The following is a 19,596-nucleotide window of genomic DNA, read 5'->3' as shown; positions in this document are numbered from 1 at the left end:
CTTTGCCTCTTTCTTTCCAGATCAGCAAAGACCCGATTTTTGTGCCTGGTGTCTGGGGCCCTTATTTCTCAGCCATGGTCCCTGGATTCTGGCTGAATGAAGGTGGTCAGAGTGTTACTGGAAAATTGGTAAGTCAGCATTTCCTACAGTAGGTTCCTGAATGTTTTTGTACTTTTGATTAGCTCATTTTGTCACATTGTCCACATACTCCGTATCTGGAATATTTACAAACTCCTGAATCAGAAGAATTAACATTCCCTTAGTGTAGGGGCTAATATATGGTACATGTAAAACAAGTGTTTGCTGAAGGAATATTTTTGTTCCAGGCAGGGATAACTAACCCATCATCTCACCTCTGATCTTTCCCTAGACAACGCAGCTTTCACATGGTAGTGGAGTGATAGTCTACTTTGTGAAAATGACTATCACTTCCCAGCCCAGATACATCAATAGTTCTCTAGAGCTGTTAGGACATAGTTCAGACTAGTTTTATTGGCCTATCATACTGCTCTGTCTGTCTCCTCCAGTCCCATACATGTCTATCAATAAAGCTAGATTGCCCTACTCAGCTTCCCTATGGGTAAAGTTATCTATACTCCACTCCTCTGTGACTCTCTCTGTGCTTTCTTCCCTTCTTGGGCAGTTCTTCTCCACCTTGATAATTTTACTTGTCCTTCAGGACATGGCTCCAGCCATACTGTGTTATTCTTACTGGTTTACTAACATGTCTTTTCCAGAGACCTATGAGCTCCTTAAAGGCAAAGGCCTTGTCACACATCTCTGTTTCCACAAGATCCTAGCTCAGTGCCTAGTTTACAGAAGGTGCTTGATAAAAATTTGTTGAATGAGTAAGATTGTCTCCCATAACCCACTGAATGTACTAGGGCAGAGTGTAAACTACAATGTAAGCTCTAATCCATGCAGTGCAGGAGTACTCCAAAGTGTATTCACCAAATGCACTGCATGTGCCACAATGATGAAAGAGGTTGTTGATGTGGGAGGAGTGTGAGGGGGTGGGATGTGGGGTATATGAGAACCTCTTATATTTTTTAATGTAACATTTTTTGTGATCTATCTTTTTTTTTTTAAAGATTTATTTTTTATTTATTTCTCTCCCACCACCCATTGTCTGCTCTCCGTGTCCATTTGCTGTGTGTTCTTCTATGTCCACTTGGATTCTTGTCAGCAGCACTGGTAATCTGTGTCTCTTTTTGTTGCATTATCTTGCTGCGTCAGCTCTGTGTGTGTGTAGTGCCACACCTGGGCAGGCTATGCTTTCTTCACACAGGCTTTCCTTACAGGGCATACTCCTTCCGCGTGGGGCTCCCCTATGTGGGGGACACCCCTGTGTGGCATAGTACTCCTTGCATGCATCAGCACTCCAAGTGGGCCAGCTCACCACATGGGTCAGGAGACCCTGGATTTGAACCCTGGACCTCCCATGTGGTAGGCAGACACTCTATCCATTGAGCCAAATCCACTTCCCTGTGATCTATGTATCTTGAAAAAAAAATTTTTTTTTAAATAAAATGTAAAAAAATATATATAAGGTTGTCTAATAAGGGAGACAGAGATTCATAAAAGTGGAATTGGTATAGGTTAAGGAACTCTTTATAGGGAAGAAGACATTTGTGCTGAGCCTTAAAAGGTAAATAGGGAAGAACCAGGCAACAAAGAGTAAGAGTAGACTTCTAGGCAGAGGAACTGGCATGCACAAAGACATGGAGGTGTAAAATAACAAGGTTTATTTGATGACAATCCATTGGTCTAGAATTTCACCTGTAGCATAATCTTCTCTTAGAAAAATGGTTTGCAATAAATTTTAGAGAGCTGGGCAAGGGCCATATCATGAGTCCTGTATTAGTCAGCCAAAGGGGTGCTGATGCAAAATACTGGAAATTGGTTGATTTTTATAAAGGGTATTTATTTGGGATAGGAGCGTACAGATACCAGGCCATAAAGCATAAGTTACTTCCCTTACCAAAGTTTATTTGGAGCAAGATGGCTGCCGATGAGCTGGCCCATGTGCAGTGCTGATGCACGCAAGGAGTGCCGTGCCACGCAGGGGTGTCCCCAGTGTAGGGGAGCCCCACGCACAAGGAGTGCGCCCGATAAGGAGAGCCACCCAGTGTGAAAAAAGTGCAGCCTGCACAGGAGTGGCTCCGCACACACGGAGAGCTGATGCAGCAAGATGACGCAACAAAAAGAGACACAGATTCCCTGCGCCGCCGACAAGAATAAAAGTGGACACAGAAGAACACACAGCAAATGAACACAGAGAGCAGACAACTTGGGGGGGCCGAGAGGGGATGGCGGAATAGGGGAGAAAAATAAATAAAAAATAAATCTTTAAAAAAAAAAAAAGAAAACTTGCTAACTAATTTAAACTTTATCTTGTAGACCAAGGGGAACCAGTGAAAAGTTGAAAAATTAAACTAAAAAGTTAAAACTCAGTTTTAGAAAACTCTGGCCAGCAGCTGTAAGGAAGAAGATCTAAAGGTGCTTAGCTGGAGGCAGAAAGACTAGTTTTAGGAGATTAATTCATTAATCCAGACAGAAAGTGATTAATCCAGACAAAAAGTGGTAAGGCTGGTGTGAAGACAGTGGCAATGATGGATATGGAAGGTAAGAAAAAATGAAATTGAGACTCAATTACCCAACTTTACCACTTTTACTTCCTTTTCTGAAATTACTTATTTATGGTCTGATTCCCCCAAAAACTCTTCTGAATGTTCAGCCAAATTAAAAGTAATATGATCCAAGTAAAAGAAATAAACATGAAAAAAAAACAATGAATATGTTCCCAAATCAGAAGTGGATGCAATGAACCATTAGTTTCTATTTCATGTCATGTTGCTATTTTATATTTTACTGCCTCATAGTTTTTTACAAAGTAGAGGGAAGCATGGATGGATGGATTCAGAGAACATGTTCCGTGCCCCTGCTCTTGAGCAGGCTATAGCAATGAATCAAATGAATTAGACCCAGTCTGGGTTTTAAGGAGTTGATAGTTTGGTAGGGAAGCCCAGCAAATGTGAAATAAATGATGATATGTATTTATCAATTTCATTAATCTATAATTTATTAATGTGTTAATCTATAATTTATTATATATAGTAACAAGACCATTGAGTGGCTTAATAAATGTAGCTGGGAAGTAGAGAAGGAAGATATTACTATAGGCCCAAAGTGCAGTGGGACTGGAGCTTTGCACACTCCTATTTAAACAAGTTCCATATATTTACACAAATTTTGAAGATAAATGTCTTTTCCCTCTCTGTTATACACTGAAAACAAATTCCTGGAATATAGCCCTTTTCAACCCCACATCGTAGTGTAATCACCTTTAACAGATCCAGCTACTTTTCTAACAATGTAATGATGCAGTAAACTAGTGCAGGATGTGTTGTCCATGAACCTGTCCATCAACAGGTTTTCAGTGATACAGTATGCAAATTTAACATCTGTATCAGTTGGGAAAATAGTTTCTCCAGTATTTGACTCAAACTTTACTCTTGCTATGGATAAAAGGCATTTTACCCAAACATTATGACATATTTTTGCAGATAAAATCAGTCACACCTGTTTAATGAGCCTCTTTATTTATTTATTTATTTATTTATTTGCCATTACAGAATTTTTGGCCATTATCTGTTTAGTTGGTTTTGTACCATTAACTCATCAGGGAGCATTTGGAGTTCTACTTAGGGCAATTCTGCATACATTGCACATAGGCAGTTGTGTTGGCCCATGCTTGACCCATGGGTTGTAGAGAGTGAAATCGCAGGAAATCAGAAAGCTAGCATAATCAGACAAAAATCAAACCAAGAGTGAAACAGACTATCAAAGCATCACACCAAAGAGACTAAATGGAGAGATAGAAACTAGCTATAAAATAAAAGGATGGAATAAGAATTACAATAATCATAATTGCAGCTTATAGAGTGTTTTTTTATCTATGCCAGACATTGTGCTAGGGATTTAAATATGTAAATAGAATGATATAATAAATAATCACAATGGCTAACATTTATTTTGAAAGCTTGTTTCCCATTCTCATTACCCAGAGTTTTTCACTGAATTATCTAATTTAATCCTCTCAAAACTCCTATGAGATAGGGACAGTTATTATCTACATTTTACAGCTGAGGAACTGAAACTGAGATGGACAGCAAGTATAGGCTGGAGAGATTCTCTGAGATATTGATATATCAACAATGGCCTTTCAGCACCAGTTCTTTTGACACTCACATTTCTTAGCCATTTTGGCTTTTTCTCTTCCAAATTCTGGTCTCTAATTTTACGACAAGATGTTGTGATAAAGGACATTATAAGATGAAGTTGCATCTTTTTTGTTCCTTGTGTCTTATGCACATCTGATATGTCACACCTAAAAGATGCATTCTAGTAATTCAACATCCATTGTGTATAATAAACACACAGTCATACCTATACCATCTAAAACAGAAGAAAAGAGATAAGAAATAGGAAAGAAGAGGGAAAAAAAAGGAAGTAAAGGAGGGGACAGAAAAGAGAAAAAGAACAAGTAAAGGAAACGTAAACTCTACTTGGGAGAAAAAAGATTGTGTCTCTGTTTTATAGTTAAACGTAGATCTTCCATTATAAATCAAATCCTTCATTCCAAGTATGTGAATAGATGGGTACTTTTTAAAACTCCATCTGGTTAACTTCAGGATAAAGAAAAAAATAGGATATACTCTTTTCTGGCACTGAAGCCCTTGCAGTTTCATTTGACTAGGATTTGGGTTCATTTTTCACTTATTTCAAGCTTGTATCACTTGCATTTTTTTTCTTCTTAGAAAGGCACATGCCCCTTCCCGTAGATGATTGATTTAAAATTGCATCCCTAATCATCCATCTAGGATTGTCTCATGTTTGCTTATACCTTGTCCAGAATAGCTATACAAACACCATTGCTTTTTGCCCAGACTTTTTCCACAGAACACCAACCCAGTGCCGTCTCTGCATCCAGATGTTGAAGCTTGTTTCCAACTGGACCGTGGCCATCCTTCCCTCCAATGTCTCTTCTCCATCTTATTTGAAGTCATTTTTCAAACTGCATGAGGAGGGACTGGATAAGGGAGGCTAAGACAAGTTCCTAAACCACCCCTGTGATGCTTAGGAGACCCAGGAGGAGTAGGACTCATTATGTATTGCCTTGGCTTTCTATGGCAGTTGGATTTGGATGGGGTTACCTTTTAACTGTTTGAACCCAAAATTTGAATTTACAGATTTAAGCCAGAGGATCCCAATGTAGCAAGTGTTAGGTGCTTTTGGAATGTTAGGATTCTTTCATTGAGTGCCTATCTACCTCCTCCCTCAACTCAAAGGCCATTCAGCTAGGGCTAGCGTCAGGAAATCAGCCAGTCTTCCACAAGTGGGTATGTGAAGAGCTTGTAGAGTACACAGTGCCATACAGGTTATGAATGTAGTTGATTCACTCATCCATTCATTTATTCACTCATTCTGTCGTGTTGCAGAGCTTTCCTGAGTGATTACCTACTGTGGTTACAAGAATGTGGTCAAATGATCCCTGTCCCCCAGTAGCTTATCATCTCATGGAAAATGTGGGTATTTAAACTAATAATTATAATTTATGTAACTTATAAAAGTCAATTACACTACCCTTAAAGCCTGCTAGGAAGGTAGGGGCTTATATTTATTTAGTACCTATTATGCATCAAGCACTTTGAAGCCCATCAAATTCATTATTTCAATCTTTCACAGCATGTCTATGAGGTCACTGTTACTATATAATTTTACTAGTGAAGAAATAGGTTCAGAAAGGTGAGGTAACTTGATCAATGTCGTATAGTTAGAGGCAGAACCATGATTCTAACCCAAGCTGGCCACTGGAGTTCTCAGATCTTTCTAGGATCAGACCTGACTTTTATAGAACTGTGCTTCTGAGTTTTTCTTATAGTTCTCTTGTTGTCTCCCTTGAGAAGCAATTATTGTCTCTTATTGTGGTTTTCTTTTCAAATATATTGAAACATACACAGTTGGCAGGCTTGGTAAGGCCATGAAGGGAAAATGCATGCATGTCAGTATTGGCAGGAGCTATGTATAGACTTAGGTATGTCCCCAGTATTTCACAGTAGCTAATTAGAATGACCTCATGAATACAAAGGCCAACTTGGCATAAACAAATGCCTCCCTGTTCCCTTTTCCTGCCCGTTTTTCACTGTATTTTTTGTATATTCACCTCGATTCTTACACAGCTTCCTAATTGGCTTCTTGCCCCTGATCTCCCCCCAACCCCAATCCCTCTTTGTGCTGCAGGTAAAGCAATTATTCTAAAACACAGATATGGCCATGTCACTCTTGATAGATCTCCAATTGTCTATAGAATAAAGTTGCAACTCTTTCGAATGACATTTATTTATACAATTAGTGTTTATTGAGTACCTGCTGTGTTCTAAGCACTGTTCTTAGTCGGCAAACATTATCCCCTCCAAAAAAAAATTCTGTTCCATTGCCAAGCATACATTCTGATAGGAAGAGACAGACAGTAAACAATAAATGAAACAACAAAGCAAACTATAAATCAATTTTGTTCTGTGGTATAAGTTATTATAAATAACAAAGGCGGTAGGTTGTGAGTTCAGGTAGGGAGGTTGCAGTTTCAATAGGGTAAGGCCCATCAGTACAAAGGTCTTCAGGGGGTTGATTTCTAGGGTCTTACTGGAACAGCAGGGAAGTCACAATGAATAGAGCAGAGTGAACCAAAATGAGAGTAATAGGAGATAAATTCAGAAAGGTGAAGGGCACTATATTATGTAAAATTTGTAGGCCACTGTAAGATTTTGGCTTTTACTCTTAGTAAAGTAAGAAGCCAACAGAGGTTAATGAGCTGAGGAGCAATATAATATGACCGTGAGGTGGGATGAGGAGAGCTGAAAACAGAGAGACCACAAAGAGACTATTGCAGTAAACCAGTCGAGAGTTGAGTATGGTGGCAGTGAGTTGGTAAAAAGTGGTCAGATTTTGGATATATTTTAAAGGTAAAATCAACAAGATTTCTTGATGGAATGGATGTGGAGTGTTCAGAAAAGAGAGGGTTCAAAGTTTCAGATGTACGCAACTGAAAGGATAGTAGTACCATTAATGGAGAAGATGGATTGGATGCGAGGTGGAGGAAAGGTGGAGACAAGAATCACTGCCAGTTTTCTGGCTTTAGTAGTTGGTATATTCCCAAAGTTGATCCTCAATCCTTTGTCTTTGTCTTGATAGAGTATCACCATTTATATGTTGATGAAAGCCAGAAAACTAGGATTAATAGTTTATTCTAATCTGTAAGAATGACTATTGGTTCCACCTTCAAAATATATTACCAATCCATTTCTTTCCCTTTATTTCTAATCCCAGCACCATTGGTCAAACTACCATTATCTCTGTCCTGGTCTATGTAAGGTGCACCTCTTGTATGCAACATATTAGTTGATTCTTGCTTTTCTACCCAGTCTCACAACCCCTGCCTTTTACTTATGGTGTTTAGACTTTGTACATTTAATATAAAGATTAGTATGGTTGAATTTAGGTTTTATATTTTGCTATATGTTTTCTGTTTGTGGTCACGTCTCTGTTTTATTTCTCTGTTCCTCCTTTCCTGCCACATTTTGTGATAATTGAACATTTTTCAATATTCAGAATTCCATTTTAATTTTTCTGTTTGCTTTTAGTCTTTTTGGTAACCTTTATTTGCATTATTTTTAATGGCTTTTTAAGAAAGTACAATAAATATCCCTAACTTTTCAGTCTACTTAGAGTGCATCTGATATTACTTCATATAAAATATAGAAAGTGTTCCATTCCATATCCTGCCCCCACAGTTCTTTATGCCATAGTTGCAAAATGTGTGATATCTACATATGCTATGAATTCAATAGTTGTTTTTTTGCTTTTAATAACCATACATTTTTAAAATTATTAGAAATAAAACAGTATTTTGTATTTACCTAATATTTACCATTTCCCTTTCACTTTATTTCTCTCTAAAAATTTAAGTTTACATCTGGTATCTTTTTCCTTCAGCCTGAAGAAATTTCTATAGCATTTTTTGCAGAGTAGTATAGCTGGCAAAAAATTCTCTATTTTTGTTTATTTAAAAATGTATTATTTACCTCCATCTTTAAAGATATTTTTGCTCAATATAGAATTCCTGGTTGACAGATTTTTTTTTCCTTCAGCATCTAAAGATGTCAGTTTACTGTATTTAGACACAGTTGTTTCTTATGAGAAGTCAGCCATCATTTGTAATATTCTTCCTGTGTTGCATTGTGTCATTTCTCTGACTACTTTCAAGATTTTCTTTTAATCCTTAGTTTTTACTGTGGTGTGCCCAGGTATGGTTTTCTTTGAATTTATCCTTCTTAGGGTTTGCTAAATTTTTTCAATTTGTAATTGGTTCTTTCGCCAAGTTTGGGAAATTTTCAGCACCCATTTCTTATCTCTTCTGCTCCCATTTCTTCTCTTCTCTCCTCCTACGACTCCAAGTGCATATATTTCAAACCTTTGCCTGTTTTCCCACAGGTCCCTGATGGACCCTGAACTCTGACTTCTCATTTCTTAACCAGTAAGACTGCAGATTTCCATCTGAATATGGGCCATTCTACTTGGCACTAATTGGGGCCTGCACTTGGGCAAAAATCTGTAAAATCAGGAAACATACCTCATGCTGTGTTTTCCTCTGTGTGTCTAATCTTCAGTTTCTACCTGATTTTGGTCAGTTTCCAAGGTCTTCAGAGATTTACTTGGTATATTTTGATCAGCACTTATAATTGTTGCCTGTGGGAGTATTGATATTAAATGAGATATTTGGCTATTATAGGAATATAGGAACCCCTGAATGCTATTTTTTTTCCAACTAAATGAGATTACTTTACTTCCCTGATCAAAATCTTCCTATGTCTTCCCATTGTTCTTAGAAATAAATCTAAAACCTTTACCATGCCCTGCTTGATTTGCCCTACCTCCTACCTCTCCATCCTCATTTTGAGCTATTTTTCTCTTTTCTTTCTCCACTCTAGTCTCACTGGACTCCTGTGAGTTCATAGAATATACAAAGTTCTTTCCTGCATAGAAACTCTTGTTTCTGTGATTTTGAAATTGCAGGTCGCTATTCTTTTTCATGCTTAAGCTTTAATTTCTCCTCAGGGAAGTCTTTCTTGACACTTCTATCTAAAATTAGTGTCCTTATTACATTGTCCTATTATTTCCTCCAAAGTACTAACTACCTTCTCTATTATACTTATTTGTTGACTATCTTTACTTCTCACTAAAATGTAATTTTCCTGTGGACAGGGATTATAGCTGTCTTTTTTGCCACTGAATCTCTTGTGCTTACTCATGCCTGGAACAGAGTAGGGGCTAAATTAACACTTGTATAAACAACGTTATCAGTCTTGACTATATTTGAATATTGGTATACCCTTTCTCGCCTCCAAGACAGAGCTCTGTGAGGGCAATGTCTGTTTTATTTATCTTTGTATTCTGAATTATTGAAATGATTCTTAGCACAAGATAGCCAAATATGACATGTTAGTTTCATGAATAAATGAACTAAATAACGAAATACAAACACACAAAGCTACCATGCTCTGGTGGTGAATGAAACTGACTAAACTACCAATGTATTAAATCAGAATTTATCCATTTATAAATGAGGTTTCTCTATATAAAGCTAGTGTTAAAGTTTTGAAACAGTTTATATTCCCTTTTGGGAGTGTATGTCACTCCTCGGGACTGTTCGGTGAAACTCACACTTGTTTTCATCAACATAAAATAAATTGTCTAGGTTGGGCTTTCTCCATTCATTCAGTTTTCACAAGAATTTCAAGGCTTGGAAAAATCATGTGGTGTGTTTGAACTTTGAGGAAAGTATCCTACGTAAGTAAAGCATTGAAATAGCTTAAATGAAAAAAGTGACATTGCAGGTAAGAACCACAGAAAAAAAGGCAGTTGTGATGAGTGGTGAACATTTTTATGAACCTAATGTTTTATTTATCTGCAAGGCAAAGTAAAAGACAGTTTCAAGACTAATACATAGAAATGCTTATATTAGAAAAATCCTATCATGAAATACAATCCCTTTATCTTAGCAGAATGATAAATTCCAAGTTTGCTTTTGTTAGGTGTTTTTCTTGCCTGTGAATTCCCTTTATCTTAGCAGAATGATAAATTCCAAATTTGCTTTTGTTAGGTGTTTTTCTTGCCTGTGAATTTATAACCAATGCTTGTGATACCTCAGACAATGCAGTTGTCTGCATAATTTTATAAACAATTTGGCTGCCATATTAGTTATGTAAACATTTGTTAATGTTTTAGGGACAGAACTGGAGGCAGTCTTGTCTTACTCCTTCACCTCACAGCAGTGCAGAAGGAGAGGGGCTCAGGGTCACACCTTGAGCCAGTACTGAATTCAGGTCTCAAAGTACTTTGTCTTATGTTCTCTTTGCCATATCAGAGGTCAAAAACTCAGATGCCTGAAGGAGTCAGATGGATAGCTTAAATGAAAATAGCCCGGCAAAGAAATAGTCTTTACTTCCACAAAGAAATGTTTCTTGAAATATGTAGCCCTCTAAGGGCTGAATTCCATGTTCCCTCCTTTGACAGAGAGATGGGCATAGAGAAATAGATATCTCCTACAAGTAAAACTCTCTTAGTGCAATCATGATGATAAAGCAGTAAAACTTGGTATCTATCGTGGGGCAATGATCGGGAATAGAGTGGCCTCTTACAGACTGGAGGTGCACGTCTGAAAGGGTTGTCATCACTCAGCTCCAGCTGATTATTGCCACAGGGGAATTCAGATGGCCCAGCTTTTCATTCTTCAACTCTTGAAGAGAAACCATAATCTGGACTTTAAGTAAAATCTCCCAATTTTAAAATATTGGCTCATTTTCTAAAACATTATGCATCTCAAATAAAGTACATCTGTGGGCCAGATGCCACCTCATACTGCCTGCTTATGATCACTGTGTTACTGTATTGCATTTCTGTTTTGCCCATGTTCCAAATACAGATACCACCTTTAAAAGGCAGGACAAAAAACCTAACCCAAGTTCTGTATTTTAATTATGACCTACCCTCTTGATCTGGACCTCAGTTATCCTGAAAAAGACCCTATCCTACCCAATTCAAGCTTCCTGCTATCCAAATATGTGTTAGCCTTTTCTGCTAAAGGCAGAAAGTCTAAAGACTTTTAGAGCTGTCTGCTCTCAAGCTGAAATCTAAGATGTCAGAAAGAAGAAAATAGTCATAGAGTTGGACTGACCCTGTCTATGTATTTCTAAGGCAACAGCTTGGCAAGGACAGTCGTTGTGGCAAAACTGGTTATTTCGCTGAGGCAAATAACCACTAGTTGGGCTCTCTCTTCTTCTATACTGTGTTAAATGCTTTAGAGAATAGAACTTAAGTAGAGAGACTAACCCTAGGAACAAGTACTTTGGGCGACTGGCATACGTTTGCAGTTATTTGACAAACAGGCCTTTCTTTGTTTGGCAGCATGGTCCTTTGCACATGGTCCTTTACCACCAAATGCTGTGACAAAGCAGATTTCCAGCTGACCATTGAACTATTTCACTCTTTTGGTGGTACCCCTTTTCTTTAATAAAAGGTATTATGAACTGAAAGCCCACTATATACCAGGCACAATCACAGTCCTCCCTGCAAAACAGGTTTTATTATCCCCTTTGTACAGTTCCAGGAACTGAGGCTCTAGGAGGTTAAGAAACTTTTTTAAGAAAGCACAGTACATAAATACAGACCATGAATTCGAAGCCAGGTCCATCTGTCTCTAAAGCCCTTGTTCTTTCCACTAAGTCACATTTGTTTTTCAATAAAACCCCATAGTTACCATCATCCATGACTCTGATTTCTTTATGTCCTATAACCGATCAATCACAAAGTTTATTTTATTTAAAATGTGTCTTATTCATCCATTCAAGATGCCAGATAACTGCACTTGGCATTGGGGAGTGAGAAATGAGATTCTTCATTTAAAGGTGCTCAGAGCCTAGGGAAAGAGACAGAAATATAAACTAATGGTGATAAAAGAACTTAATAAATGATCCACTAGAGGTAGGAGAGGGAATATTTTTGTCTTATGCTCCCACTGCCAGCCTCTGAGCCTTGTCTGCATTTCATGCTCTCTAGGCTTAGACCATCTCCCTGACCTGCATTCCCTGTCAGACTAATTTTCCTGAATTTTTCATCGTTTGCTCCCCAAATGCAAAGTTTTTTATGGTCCCCAATACAAAAAAGTATAAACTCTTACCTGTCTTTCAAAACCCACCATCTATGACTTACCTCTTTATTTACCCATATTTCTACCACTTCACTTCTTCTCTAATTTAACACATAGTTACTCTGTGACCTCTGTGCCCACAGAACTAGGCTGGGCACTGGGGACACAAAGGGGACCAAGACAGGGTCTCTACTCTTACGGAGCTTAAAGCTTAGTGGTAGAAACAGACATCACTCAGAAAATTGCAGGTATAGATACAGATGTAAAGTGTGGTAAGTGCTACCAAGGAGAGGTACATTGTGCTGTGAGAGCATATGGTGCTCCCCTCCCCCCATTATGCTTTGTTCATTCCGTATTTACTCAACAAATATTTCTGAGCACCTGTGATATGCCAGGGACAGGGCTAGGCCAGTCCTCTGCAGCCCACAATCGTATATTTCCTTCTTCGAGTCTCTGCTCATAGCAGCCACTTTCCTGGAAGGCCTTGCCTCCAGCACTTTACCTCTCCAAACTCTGCCTATTCTTGGCTTCTCAGCTGAAGCCTCACCTCCCCTAACTACATAATCACTGCCCCATGATTGGTCCCTTACTTTATGCTACTGTGTGTTTATTTTCCAAAGTATCCCCAGAGCCCAGGACAGTACCTGGTACATCAGGTATTTAAGAAATGCTTGATAGCTGCATTCAGCCTGCACACATGCTAGGGTCCTGTACTTCCTTCTGGAATCCTTTTTTGATTCACCATGCTCATTTAAATCTCCATTCTCTGAACTCCTAAGGCACTTCCCACGGAAATTAGCATTACACCAAGTAATGCCTTTGTCTATTACTGACCCCAGTGGTTTCATCTTGATGCTCCACTGGATTGTAAACTTCTTGAATGACCAGTTTTTTTATATTATTTTGAAACAGTCCCACTGAATTACACAAATGGGATTCAACAATTTCAATATGCCTGGAAATTTAGTACACAGTTAAGAACAGGGACTTTAGATACAGAGAGATCCCATTTTGAGACTTTGAAATTCTACTTACTGTCCTATGACCTTGGGCAAATTACTTAACCTCTTGTAGTCTCTATTTTCTCCTCTGCATAGTAAAGTCTCTTCTTCATAAGCATGTTGTAAGGAATGAATAATGTGTTAAAATGTTTAGGTTAGTATTGATACATGATAAATGAGATGATTAATTTCAAGTGACATTTTTTCTACCATTTTTGGCATTATGGAAGAAACTGTACTTTCCAATAATCCAACAGTCTACTTCCCAAAAAAATAAGAACAGCTGGAGGGGAAGGGAGGTTATTGAGGCTCAGAGAAGTTAAGTGACTTGCACAAAGTCACACAGCTAGTGAATATCAGAGCTAGAACCCAAACCCAGCCTCTGTGCCTCCAGTACAAATGTTCTCTCTTTACACATGCCTGACTCTCAGGAACCGTGGTCTGAGAGACTGTCTCCATGGGGCCAAGATAACCAGTCTGTCCATAGTTTGATTAAAGATAGGTCCATCAAGAGTGGCTGTTTTGGAGTCCTAAAGACTCAAGTAAGCATCCAGAAAATACACAGATTAGGTTCACAGTATTTGATATGTTTTAGCAAGCAGATCCTGATGCATATTCCATATTATTTTGTTTAAAACAACCACATGGACTAAGGAATACAATCCTGACATAGGATTTCAAATGAGAAGATGGTTTTCTGTCCTTGGCAAGCTACATGCCAGTTTCCCACATGATAACTTTTCAATCAAGCGAGGTTCTCTTGACAGCTCTGGGGCATGTCAGGTTTTAAAACTGGGTGTCTTCCTAGTCATAGTTTGTTTAACTCAGCTTCTCTGTTAATAAAACACAGTGAATAATTCAGAAATTCACATTGTCCTTTTGTGATGCCCTGGATCAGGAAGAGAAATGATGTGGCCCAGAAAGGATTTGTTCTTTTAATGCCCAGGCCACACCATTTAATTTGAATTAGGCCCTGTATTAGTCAACTAGAGGGGTGATAATGTAAAGTACCAGAACTCTGTTGGGCTTATAAAGGGTATTTATTTGGGGTAGAAACCTACAGTTATAAGGCCCTTAAGAATCCAATTCAAGGTACCATAAGAGGTACTTTCTCACCCAGAGTCTGTTGCCACATGTTGACGCAAGATGGTGGGTGATGTCTATGAGGATTCAGTCTCTCTCCTCCTCCCCAGGCTTCATGGTCCCAGCTTCTTAGTATCAACTATAGGCTGTGACAAGTCTCTTCTCTCTCCCAGGGCTCATTTTTCTCCCAGCTCAGCTGCTCTGCTCTCTCCACAAGGCCAGCTGTAAACTGTCAGGTGAACAGCTAGTCTGTCTTCCCGGGGCCTCTGCCATGCCTAATGGAGCCTTCTCTCTTTCCTCCCGTATCTGCTTCTCAGTGTGCTTACTTCCTGGGCTCCAGGATCAGAACTCAAACTTTCTCCTCTGCCATATCTTTTCCTGCTGACATGGCCCAATGAAAGCCTTAATCATTATTTAATGAAGCAAAAATGAAACTTCTAAATTTAATACAATCTAATATACCCAGAGGGACAGACCTGTTTACAAACATAATCAAATATCTATTTTTGGAATTCGTAAATAATACCAAACTGCTATAGCCTTCCTGCTCTCATTCCTCACTGTCACTTTCCTGATCCTGTTCTTGGGCCTGGTAGTACATGCTGTTACTAGTTCAGTCTTGGGGATTGTATTAGCCAAAGGGGTGCTGATGCAAAATACCAGAAATTGGTTGGTTTTTATAAAGGGTATTTCTTTGGGGTAGGAGCTTACAGATACCAGGCCATAAAGCACAAGTTACTTCTCTCACTAAAGTCTATTTGGAGCAAGACAGCTGCCAACATCTGCAAGGGTTCAGGTTTCCTGGGTTCCTACATTCCTGGGGCTTGCTTTACTCTGGCTTCAAGGTTCCTTCCTTCCTGGGACTGACTTCTTTTCCTCTGTGTGCTGACTTCCCAGGGCTCCAGTTTTAAGTCTTCAGCATCAAAATCCAAAATCAAAACTCCAACATTAAAAATCCTCAACTCTGTTCCTCGCCTAATCATAACTCAATCATGCCCAGGTACAGATCAGATTACAAGTATAATCCAATATTTCTTTTTGGAATTCATCAATGATATCAAACTGCTACACTCCACCCTCTGAATTCCAAAAAGTCATTACAATATTCAAAAAAGCTTTAAATCAGTTACAATGCAAGTACTAAATCATGTCATAATCAATTTAAAGAAATACAGTTTGTTTGGGGACAAAGCCCAGTCTTCTATAGACATCTGAACCTTACAAAACAATTCATCTGCTTCCAATACAAATGGACAGACATAGGATAAACATTTCCATTACAATAAGGAAAAATTGGGAGGAAAACATGAGTCATGGGTCCTGTACAGTTCAGTAAACCTACAGGGCATCCTCCTTTCAATTTCAGTCTGAGAGTCATTCTAAAGGAGATGGTTTCTTCTCCTTGGTGCCTTATGGGAACCCACCCTTTCCACATGCTTGCCCAATGGCCATCTTCTTGGTTCTACCCTCATCAAGCATCTGGACATCGACCAAGCTCCAGACCTCTCCCTTCAAGAGTATTGGGATGATTGCCACATTTTACCGAATCTTTGGGTTAGAGTCTTAACCCCTCTAGTACAGTGATGTGAAGACATTCCCCATAACCTTTGGCATACAGGCTCAACCCTCTTAGAGCAATGAGTTGACCACCTGGCCTTCCCTAGCCTTTGGGGACAGGTCCACCCCTCTCAGACCTGAGGGGTGTTGACCTTAACTGCCCTAGTCCTTGGAGAATGTGCTCCACCCTCTCTGTAGCATGGGGTAGCAAAACTCTCCCAGAACATCAGACAGGAACATCCACCCTCTTCAACTGCTGGGGCAAACTCACCGTCTTTGTACACATGCTGGGGTTCCTCTCTTGGCCCAAGGTCATGTCCAAATACCAAATCTCAACTTCCATGGCTTTCCTCTTAAAGTTGTTTCTCCTTCAATCTCTCCTTCCCATGTCCTTTTTATTCCAGACTGACAGTGGTTTTGTTCATACAGCTCTCTCAAAAAGTTTGTTGGCTTAGCATGTAGGAAGCAGGGGTCCAAACCATCAGACAGTAGGAGTTTCCACAAGTCTTTCCTAGATAACTGCATCTTAAATCCTGATTTACCAGTTCCAAGTTCAGTTAAGTCCTCCAGTGGAGCACTCTCATCTGGGAGCTTGATTTCCAGAGGCTTGGAATTTCCAGAATCAGTTTCTGTTTTCTTTGTGCTCACCAATTCAGTTCTCAGCTTATCTCGCTCATCTAGCATTTTGCTATAAGCTGTAAGCAGAAGCCAAGCTGCATTCTCTGGGTTTATTTTGGAAATTTCTACAGGTAAGTGCCCAGGCTTGCCATTTTCAAATGCTGCCTTCCATAAAACATCAGGAATTAATCTTGCTAAGTTCTCTGCAACCTTAAAACACAGGTAACCTTTCCTGCAGTTTCAATAATAGTTTCATCATTTACTTCTAAGGCATCATAAAAAGTCTCTTTATCATCTGTATTGCTATCAACAATCTCTTCAAAGCACTGTAGGTCTTTTCTTCCAAGCATCTCACAATTCTTCCAAAAATACCCCTTACCCATTTATAAAACCATTCCAGCATTTTGGTAATTGCAAAAGCACTACCCCACTCCTGGTACCAAATTCTGTATTAGTCAGCCAAAGGGCTGCTGATGCAAAATACCAGAAATTGGTTGGTTTTTATAAAGGGTATTTATTTGGGGCACGAGCTTACAGATACCAGGCCATAAAGCACAAGTTACTTCCCTCACCAAAGTCTGTTTGGAGCAAGATGGCTACCGATGTCTGCAAGGGTTCAGGCTTCCTGGGTTCCTACTTTCCTGGGGCTTGCTTTTCTCTGGCTTCAAGGTTCCTTCCTTCCTAGGGCTGGCTTCTCTCTCCTCTGTGTGCTGACCTCTCAGGGCTCCGGTTTAAGTCTTCAGCATCAAACTCCAACATTAAAAGCTCTCAACTCTGTTCTTTGCCATGCCTTTTATGGCCTAATCATAACTCAGTCATGCCCAGGTACAGATCAGATTGCAAGCATAATCCAATATTTCTTTTTAGAATTCATCAATTATATCAAAACTGCTACAGGGGTTTATTTCTTGGTACTCTTATCGCAAACATCTTTGTTTTATAAATCCAAGAGGCAGGCACCAGGTTAAATAAAGAAAGACTTGAAAAGAGCTGAGATACTCTATCTGAATTAGCATTTTAACATTCTTGGATCCTCTATGGACTAACGGTTAAAAGAAGCAGACTTTTTAATGTATCTTTTCCTGGCTGTACAACCAACCCATCTCTCTTGTTTTTCAGATAGACCACATCGTACAAGGCCATGCTGCCTTCTCTGAACTACAAACCAAGGCCACAGCAAGGTAACTGCCCTCTCTGTTCCCCCTACAACTATCCCAAGTTGACTTCATTGCAGGTGTTCACTTAGTGCAGCTATATGATTTTCAGGTGCTATAGGCAATAGAAATGCCTGGCTCTGCTTGATTATAAGATAGTGATCCAAATGATCCAGAACATATGTGTATTAATTTTTTTAATTATCTGTGAGAATGCTAAGAACTTAGAGATCCCCTAAGAATATGCCCAGAGGCAATGAATAAGAAACTGAACTGGAAGAAGGAATATTGATTTTGGGGTCAAAACTTCCTGGGTTCAAATCCCAGGTTTACTCCTTACTAGGTGTGTGACTTTGGACAATATAGTCAACCTCTTTAAGCCAGTTTCTTTGTCTGTAAAATTGAGGATTATAACTGATATGGAGTTATAAATAACAGGATGAATTTTAAAGTGAAGAAAGCTGAGTACAAAAGAACATCTACAATATGCTCCCTTCCATATAGGGAAAGAGAAATAAGAAAAAAATATATATATATGTATATATATACCTACTGATTTGTGGAAAAAGAAGAAAAAACATCACGGGAAGGTTAAACCAGAATTTAATGAAATTGGTTACTTCTAGGGGATGGAAAGGTATGACATGGAAAGAATGGAGGATGGAAACAAGGCAGCAGAAGGGAGCAGCACTTCTCTGAGTGAACCTTTTGTATAACTTTGACTCTTAGAATCATGGTGATATTTCAAATCCCCCAAAATAAATTAATGGCTAGTTATGTAGGTAAGTATACATCAGTAGGTATTCTGTAGTACTAGATTAAAATCAGAGGTAGCAGTATAAACTCATGATTTTTAATAATACACAGAGAAATAAATAAAACTAGAACAGTGTATTTATGTTTGAGAGTACATACTGTGCTTCCTAGCTTTCTGTGCCAAAATGGCCCAGAAGCAATGGTGCTCTAGTAACAATGTGTATATCTGACACCCAGATCTTTTCCCTGGTGACTTGGAGTTATGTATCACAGAAAAAGACCTGATCTTAATCCATTCCTGTCAGTGTGAATCAATTTAAATAGGCTCTTTTCATGAGGTTACTTCAGTTAAGTGTGGCCCAACTGAATCAAGATGGGTCTTAATCCGTTACTAGAGGTTTTATAAAAAAGACCAGAGAGAGAAGCCATAGAGAGCAGCAAGGGGCCAAAATAAGAATAAGGATTGGGGAGTTAATGCTTAAATTGTTCAGAGTCTATGTTTGAGATGATGGAAGAGTTTTGGAAATGGATGGTGGTAATGGCAGCACAAAATTGTGAATATAACAGCACTGAATTTTATATTGGAACGTGGTTAAAAAGGGAAATTTTAGGTTGTATATAAGTTACTAGAATAAAAATTTAGAAGGAAAACATAAGACAGGAAAAATAAATAAAAATAATTTTTATAAAAATTAAAATTAAAAAAAAGCAGCAGCAGCTTGAAATCAACAGAACTTGGAAGAGAAAGGAGAAAACACCCTCATGTGCACAGCCATTTGACAGAAAAGCCAAGGACAAAGAATTGTTTGCAGCCAGCCTTAGAATGCTATAGTATTTAGGAAGAAAGCATCACCTTCCTGCTGCCTCGAGTTTGGACTTCTAGCCTCAAAACAATAAGCCAATAAATTCCTGTTATTTAAGCCAACCCATTTTATGGTTTTTGTTTTAACCACCAAGAAATTAAAACAGTTTTTTAAGTATCATTCTCCTAATTTTCCAGTAAAATGAACCAGGATTCCTTAGGAAAATGATTGATTTCATAGCTGGGAAGGGAAAATATGTGAATATTTTGTGGTCCATAAATTAAGGAATTGTTCAAAAGAAAAGTGAAATGTCAAAGTATATGGGAGCTCACTTGAAAGATCTCCCAGTAGCCTAA

At 38.7% G+C, this 19,596-nt stretch overlaps 1 protein-coding gene across 8 annotated transcripts in view; it reads left to right on the top strand.

Annotated features, from left to right (window-relative positions):
* Window positions 1–19,596, top strand: part of FGGY (FGGY carbohydrate kinase domain containing) — a 531,195-nt gene that overhangs the window by 382,419 nt on the left and 129,180 nt on the right. For all 8 annotated transcript variants that reach the window (XM_058303505.2, XM_058303502.2, XM_058303499.2 and 5 more), the window contains 2 exons: window positions 21–128; window positions 17,647–17,708. In XM_058303505.2, coding sequence (XP_058159488.1) covers window positions 21–128; window positions 17,647–17,708 — 170 coding nt within the window. The remainder of the gene's footprint in view (window positions 1–20; window positions 129–17,646; window positions 17,709–19,596) is intronic.

Source organism: Dasypus novemcinctus, chromosome 9 (genome assembly GCF_030445035.2).
Source record: "Dasypus novemcinctus isolate mDasNov1 chromosome 9, mDasNov1.1.hap2, whole genome shotgun sequence".
NCBI lineage: Eukaryota > Metazoa > Chordata > Mammalia > Cingulata > Dasypodidae > Dasypus > Dasypus novemcinctus.
Note: the sequence above shows the minus strand (reverse complement) of the source record. Positions and strands in the feature narration are given on the sequence as shown.